Below are 8,187 nucleotides of genomic sequence, written 5' to 3' on the forward strand. Positions count from 1 at the left end.
TATGGTTATACCTCCTCTTTATCTATAAATTTTCAATGAACACTAAAGAAGGAGATGATTCAGAAAAACTAAACAACATAACTTACTTGAAGCAAATCAAATGATAAACTGGTATTATAACCTGCAACAACAAAATGGAGACGAGAATTTTTAACAGTCCCTTATTTCAAAAAAATCAAAACAAAACCTAGTTTCAAAGAATTTTTAACTATCATAATAAAAAAACAGGTACAATAAGGTAAATAAACAAACATGTACAATAATAAAAAAAATCAAATTGCCAAACATGCCATACATGAGGAATACACACATCGCAACTAAATCCACCAAATAAGGTAAAAATCCTAGAAAACATGTACGTTCAAATTATGATTATTATGAAACTTTTTAACTACTTATATACAAATTTTCATAAAATTCTATACTCATGATATTTTATGAGATGAAAAGAAACAATAATAAATGTTCGAAACATACATGTAATAACATTTTTTCTTTTCATAAGAACCTCAAGAACTCTGACTTAAAAAAAAAAAAATATAACGATGTGGCAAGCGAAATTGGGAATTCAAAGTTTAGAACCTCAAAAAAAAGGTTAAAGTATCCTCTCAAATTGGTATAAAAAAAAAACACTGTCAAACCTCAGTGATTGGGGTATCAACAACCTTTTCAGGACCGTATTTGTCCAATAATCCCTTGGTGATCTATAGCAAAGCAAAACAAAGTAAAAAAAAAAAAATTGACTATACAGACCAAAACAGAGAAAAGATATAGAGTATTTGCTATGTGAAAAAGAAAAAAATGAAGCATAAAAATTCTAACCTTGTATGTACCTTGGTATTCTCCAACCTGACCAAAAAAAAAAAAAAAATATGAGCACAAACGAGATAAAAAAGTTCTTAGCTTTAAAAGAACAATTTACCTCTTCGCCCATCACAAAAACATTAGGATCAGCACCCATTTCCTCATCAAGAGCGGAGTTTAAAGCATCTCTGTCATCTGCAATAACATAAATAAAAACCATATATTAAAAGAAATTTCATAATACCAAGCAACTTTTAAAAAAAGTCTACTGTATATTTGACGAGGCGCTTAACTAATACAAATACAAAAGCTAATCCACACTTGACTACTCGACTATATATTAAATTCAGTTTTGACGATACTTTCTTTCTTATGAGTCTTAGTTGCTAAGGGATGAACCCTAATTATCTATCTTCTACGACAAACCAAAAATCAAAAAATCAAAATGAGAAATTAAAAAATATAAAAGGTTAGGATGAACCATTGACTATGACGATGGATGAAATCTGATGAAATTGATGAAATTAGGTTTGATAATGAAAAGAAAAATTTAGAGAAGAAATATTAGGGTCGTGAATGAATAAAGGAGGTGAGGTTCAAGGTAAGGCAGTAAGGGAGAAGGTATGGGTGAATGCAGAGATGTCTCCTGAAGAGAGAAAAGAAATGTTTACATTACCCTTTTTTTATTTTTATTTTTATCACACATTAGTGTAAACATCCTGTTGGGCCAAGCATACAGTTGTTGGGCCAGCACTCCTGTAAGCCCATTTGAGCACCTTAGCCCTTTTAAAGGGTTTTCTATTGGAAACCATCACATATAGGTGAAAATAATTAAAAAAAAATACATTAAACCTATTATAGATCAAAAGAAAAAAAAATTATGGGGGGACAAAAATCGTGAATAGTGAGTTTTCAACCAATGCGGAGAGGGCAATTTGACCACCAAAGAGAAGATGTATAATTTTCACATATAACCACTCATGCTTTTTTGTTGGCTATAATCTTGTATTCCTTTCGAATCCACTAAAACGCATACTTAAACAAGATAAGTATCTTGATTAGATTAGCAAATCGACTTTATATTCTACTTAAAGAAAGAAGAAAATAGCATATGGATAAGGGCATCTAAAGAATGTCAAATAAAGATTCTCCACCATCATCAACTCAAGGTTCAAGAGCTTCTCACCAAAAGCCTTAATTTTCTTAGAAATAAACAAGTGCATACAACTGTATCACTAATTCAGTGTACACATACATGAATTTAATTGATCAAGTGGCTTACTTGGTCATGATATGTTAAAAAGTGCCTTAAAATAAGTTCATGTAACAAAGTGATAATATCACATTTGCAAAGAACACCTACGTCAGCGAACCTCATGTCATTCTTTCTCCAGAGCAGCTTATGAATCATATGCGTGTTGCATATGATTAGAGTGAATCCTAATGGCTAAAGCTATATACATAAGTACTTTGTGTTTATTTAGATGTACTGTGTTGCTATATATATTGTGGTTACCGCCCAGTTGTAAAAATCCCTGATTACTCATGATCAAGGTTGCAAAATTCGCTATTCGGGGATTAATCGGTCGGAACTTTGGAAAGATTAATCGACAATTCGGGGATTAATCAGGGATTAACCGGATGATACTGTATACATTGAAATATTAAATTTTAAAAATTAAATGTGTAAATATAGAAAAAAATCATAAATATAAAAATAAAGTTTAACATAATTGTCTAAATATGTTCATTTTTCTTCAAAACTATAAAGTTCTAGTTTAAATTCATGTTAAAATGATACGATTTTTGACTTTGACCAACTTTGGTTACCAAATTCGATTTTGACCCATCAATTGACGTTGATTTTTGGAAATCGGAACGGATTGCTCTTAAAAATGATTAATCGGAGATTAATCGGCGAGTAATCGGGTTTTTTACAACCTTGCTCATGATTAATTCCCAACTACTCCTTTCCTTTTTTAGAACAGGCCGATCCGATTTTTTAAGATCCATTTAATTAATCGGTCAACGTCGATTATTGGGTTAAAATTGAATTTATTGATCAAAGTGGATTTAGTCGGTCAAAGTCAAAGTAGTCAATATTTTAATATGTATTTAATCCTCAAGTATAAAATTTTCAATCCGATTAATCCCCAAGTTGCTGATTACTCCCACCAAAGTCCCAACCGAGTATTCCCTGAGTAGCGAGTTTGCGAGTTTTGCTACCTTGGTTACTGCTCAAGTCCAGCCGTAACATAGTCACCTTGTGTGCCACACTATTCATATATTCTGATGTTTCATCAAACAAGTCTTTGATTCCATCATTACCAAAAAATAGGGAGTATAAATAGGGATCGAGCATTACATATCTTGGTATAAACATCTTCTATTCTCTAATATAACAATGACCAACGTCACAAATCTGTTAGCGGAGAACACAGTAGTCATCTTCAGCAAAACAACATGTTGTATAAGCCACTCGATCATAGCACTAGTGAGAAAATTTGGAGCTAACCCTACTATTTACGAGCTCGATGAGTTTCCAAATGGGCGTGCCATAGAGAATGAACTAATGGAGCTAGGATGCAATCCTAGTGTAACGGCTGTGTTCATAGGCAAGAAACTTATTGGGGGTGCTAATGAGCTAATTAGTCTCAATTTGGAAAGCAAGCTTAAACGACTACTCATTAATGCTAATGCAATATGGATGTAGTAACCAACTACATAGGTGAACCGTTATATACTACAGTACTAAAGTATTTTCTTATGTAATAATAATAATAATAATAATAATAATAATAATAATAATAATAATAATAATAATAATAATAATAATAATAATAATAATAATAATAATAATAATAATAATAATAATAATAATAATAATAATAATAATAATAATAATAATAATAATAATAATAATAATAATAATAATAATAATAATAATAATAATAATAATAATAATAATAATAATAATAATAATAATAATAATAATAATAATAATAATAATAATAATAATAATAATAATAATAATAATAATAATAATAATAATAATAATAATAATAATAATAATAATAATAATAATAATAATAATAATAATAATAATAATAATAATAATAATAATAATAATAATAATAATAATAATAATAATAATAATAATAATAATAATAATAATAATAATAATAATAATAATAATAATAATAATAATAATAATAATAATAATAATAATAATAATAATAATAATAATAATAATAATAATAATAATAATAATAATAATAATAATAATAATAATAATAATAATAATAATAATAATAATAATAATAATAATAATAATAATAATAATAATAATAATAATAATAATAATAATAATAATAATAATAATAATAATAATAATAATAATAATAATAATAATAATAATAATAATAATAATAATAATAATAATAATAATAATAATAATAATAATAATAATAATAATAATAATAATAATAATAATAATAATAATAATAATAATAATAATAATAATAATAATAATAATAATAATAATAATAATAATAATAATAATAATAATAATAATAATAATAATAATAATAATAATAATAATAATAATAATAATAATAATAATAATAATAATAATAATAATAATAATAATAATAATAATAATAATAATAATAATAATAATAATAATAATAATAATAATAATAATAATAATAATAATAATAATAATAATAATAATAATAATAATAATAATAATAATAATAATAATAATAATAATAATAATAATAATAATAATAATAATAATAATAATAATAATAATAATAATAATAATAATAATAATAATAATAATAATAATAATAATAATAATAATAATAATAATAATAATAATAATAATAATAATAATAATAATAATAATAATAATAATAATAATAATAATAATAATAATAATAATATCAAGTATTGTTCTTATGTAATAATATCAAGTGTTGCACTGTCTAAGAAGCGTGTACCATTGTCTACTTTTTTCTTTTTAAACAAGCTCCAAAGACAGTTTTTTGATGTGTAGTTTGGATTAGAGAGTAGATAGGTTTCTTTTGTAATGATATCAGAGTCAATTAAAAAAAATATTATACATTAGATAACAAGCAGAATCAGACACTTAATTCCAAAGAAAATCTTAATTTACAATTTATATAATTTGCAGAAATGAAGTATAAGACCATTCACTGTTGGGGATGGAATATTGTAGAGTTTTAGACGGAATTACGCTTATGTGGTATGTTGTGGGGCAGTGTTTGAAAACCGGTTCGAGATGAGACTTTTGTACTAAACCAAACTTTTCATCCATTCATAATCTTTGCAAAAGCAAACATACATATACATATTTATACTAAAAAACATCTCCTACCAAAGAATAGTGCTTGATTGTCAACTCTATGGGTATGTTTGACAAAACTAGCTTGTAGGCTAGTTGCTTTTAACTTGTAGCTGTTAGCTTTTAGCTGATAACCGGTAGCCGTTAGCTTTTTAGATATATTTTGGTGTTTGATCTAGTAGCTGAATCTATTAAATAAAGAGTACATAAAAAACTAGAAATCAAAAGTTAAACGCTAGTTCCAGTAACTTTTACTTTTTAGCTTTTTCCTCTATCTAAAAGGTTTAAGCTCATTTAAGGAGCTTTTTATTAAAAGTGAGTTTTTTTATAAAGCTACAGTAAAAGTTAAAAGGTCTTGAAAACTCTGAGCCAAACATACCTTATGACTTCCATCCTGGTTACTAGTTGAAAATTCAATAGAATAACTAAACTACTTGCACGCAGTAAGGAACATGGGGTAGTTCATGGGCACGTATACATTTGTTGTATGAATTGAGGAACATGGTACGTACTACCAACAAGCATGAACGTACAACGCATTGTATACCAGTTGATTGATACTTTGCTAAGTATTCATTCATTCGATCAGTATGTTTGACATTTGCGAGTCTCATATCAGAAAGTGTAGAAAAATACCATTCGTAATTAGGTGAAAAGAGGGGTAAAAAATTAAAATAATAAAATCCAATCACTAAATGTTAGTTTTCATCCGTCGTTGTGTGTTCTACCTACCAACGTGCCCAAAACAATTTTTAAATTCCTCGCCCTCACAAGGGTTGTTGCCATGGTACACGTCAGAAAACGAAAGGGGCTACAACGTGCATAGTGTGTCGGTAGTGTGAGTCTGTAGTAGTTCTCTCTTGTCGTACCCAACATCAATCCTCACCCAATACACAAACACACACAAACACACACACACATATTTATATTTAGTGTTAAAATTGTAAAGTTTTAAGAATAGTAGAAGTGGCAATTATAACCCACTTGCTTGTAAATGGATTCACTCGGTTATCTGTTACCTCTGATGTGTCAAACTAACAAAATATAAGATAGTTTACAAAGAAACGTGTCAAATGGGTCACACAGACAGGTCGAAAGCCACCCAAGGTCTACTTTCACAGAATAAAGCATCCAAGTCATTTTATTCACAGAATAAAATTATTAATGAAAAAATATAAATGGTATACTCATATTCGACACTCTAATAATCTAGACAAACAAGTTAACACACAAGGTATTATCGGTCAATCCTAAAGATTATGAAGAAGAAACTTAATATCATACGATGCAATTATAATATACAGGAAGTGTAGATAACAGTTTATTCCCCTATGGTGTGAGGTCATTCTAACGGTATGCAAGAATTAATTATAGAAGAAGCTACGTGTGCAAACTTTATAATGAAACATGGAATTCACATTTATTTTTAACAAACAGTTGAAAGAGTACCTAGCTTTAAGGTTCACTAAGGTTTACAACGTACACACAAGAAAGTAGTTACAAAATTACTACTACTACTACTACTAGTTATTTCGGAGAGCGACTTCAGTCACCTTTTCCCATGATTTGAGTGTTTTGTCTTCCGTGTCTGTTTTGTACAATGCGAGACGAGTTATTGGAAAGCTCAGGCTATCAATACTTTCATCAAGAGCATAGGCTTTCTGTTGAGCTCTTTGCTTTTCTTCTTCACTTAAGTCACCATAAAGGATACTCAGGTGTGGCATATAAGCTGAACTCTTGAAACCAAAATGCGACCAGCAGTGTGCACCCGTCTCCATGACCTGAAATAGCCAACCGTATTATAACTCGAATGTAAGCATTGTTTACTAGGCAATGGACAATAAATATGCAATCTAATGTTTAATTTCTGAAAACTTATGTCCCATGTACATGCTGTATAATGTTTATTTGGATTATTAGTAAAGCATTAGTTCGCTAATGAGATTAATTGTCCAATTTTTGTAGCAGCAGGGAAAAAAAAAGTCAATGTTTGACTTTTCAAAAGTCAATCTAATACTTTCAGATCTATAGTTAATCTGCAAGTCTTTGAATATAACAGTTCTCATAATCATTTCATTTAACAAAATTATTAATAAAGATCACAAAACCATAGCAACAAAGCCTTCCAATCCATGACGGTTGATACAAATTCAAAAGTCAAAAATCATCAAGTTTGACGAGTAATAAATAAAAGTCAAACTGTACCTCAGATGTTTTATTAAGCAACAAAAAAACACACTGATAAAAAAAGTTTCCAGTAGCCACTTTCTCAACAGTTGCATCATAAACTTTCAAACCCTCACACGCTTTCTTCAGTTTGTCACGTGCCTCATCTTCCGTTAAAGTGGTCGCACCAACGACAGTCACGTGCGGCTCAAACTCAGGCCCACCGAACTCCGAACGAAGACCAGCCATCAGTTTCTTGACCCGTTCGGTTACATGTTCAGGTGGTAGGGCCCACACAGAATACACGTCTTTTTTGGGGTGTTGTGATGATTTGCCGGCATGTACATCCATGGAATTGAAATGAGAAAAGGAATAGAGTTGAGATATCGAGTAATGAGATAATAAACCTAATTAGAATTAGGCGAAATGTTAGAGATAGATCATAGATATACATACATTATGTGTATGTAATGGTTTATGCTGGAATATATTATTACTCATTCTTTTTTACTTTTTGGGTTAAAAACTAAAATAAAATCAATTCTATTTTACTTTTTAGTTAAAAAAAACTAAAATAAAGTTAAGTAAAAAATTGACAAAATTTCAGGACGTTTACATCAAAAATTACTCCTCTTTTTACTAATTTGTCTGCATTCTTCGTCTCTAATATTTGAACGTTCTACATTTATTATCTTTTTGTCAAATTTCTGTCAAATTCAATAGTTAAATGGAGACATGTGTCAGTCATGTGAGGGTAAAAAGGTCTTTTTTTCTTCTTTTTAATTCAACTCATTTTTCTTTTAAAAAAAAGTACTACTAAAACGTATGATACAAGTTCCTCAAGTAAT

The 8,187-nt window shown here is 28.0% G+C and overlaps 2 protein-coding genes across 2 annotated transcripts; one reads left to right on the forward strand and one right to left on the reverse strand.

The window, feature by feature from the left end:
- The first annotated feature begins 3,208 nt into the window (after positions 1-3,208).
- On the forward strand, positions 3,209-3,517 carry LOC139854389 (monothiol glutaredoxin-S1-like). Its single transcript, XM_071843694.1, has one exon. The coding sequence runs from the start codon at positions 3,209-3,211 to the stop codon at positions 3,515-3,517; it is 309 nt and encodes a 102-aa protein (XP_071699795.1).
- Positions 3,518-6,592: 3,075 nt separating this feature from the next.
- Positions 6,593-7,762, reverse strand: LOC139855898 (cyclic phosphodiesterase). Its single transcript, XM_071845140.1, has 2 exons — positions 7,379-7,762; positions 6,593-6,954 (listed from the first exon to the last, which is right to left on the reverse strand). Exons 1-2 carry the CDS (start codon positions 7,688-7,690, stop codon positions 6,697-6,699), a joined length of 570 nt encoding a protein of 189 aa, XP_071701241.1. The 5' UTR covers positions 7,691-7,762; the 3' UTR covers positions 6,593-6,696.
- Between the last annotated feature and the right edge of the window lie 425 nt (positions 7,763-8,187).

Source organism: Rutidosis leptorrhynchoides, chromosome 6 (assembly GCF_046630445.1).
Source record: "Rutidosis leptorrhynchoides isolate AG116_Rl617_1_P2 chromosome 6, CSIRO_AGI_Rlap_v1, whole genome shotgun sequence".
Classification (NCBI taxonomy): domain Eukaryota; kingdom Viridiplantae; phylum Streptophyta; class Magnoliopsida; order Asterales; family Asteraceae; genus Rutidosis; species Rutidosis leptorrhynchoides.

What these genes read in the sequence shown, in the direction of transcription:
- LOC139854389 (XM_071843694.1), top strand. Translation starts at nt 3,209, where the DNA reads ATGACCAACGTCACAAATCTGTTAGCGGAGAACACAGTAGTCATCTTC.
- LOC139855898 (XM_071845140.1), bottom strand. Translation starts at nt 7,690, where the DNA reads ATGGATGTACATGCCGGCAAATCATCACAACACCCCAAAAAAGACGTG. An exon ending in TGCTTAATAAAACATCTGAG is followed by an intron (nt 6,955 to 7,378) that starts GTACAGTTTGAC and finishes TGGCTATTTCAG; the next exon opens with GTCATGGAGACGGGTGCACA.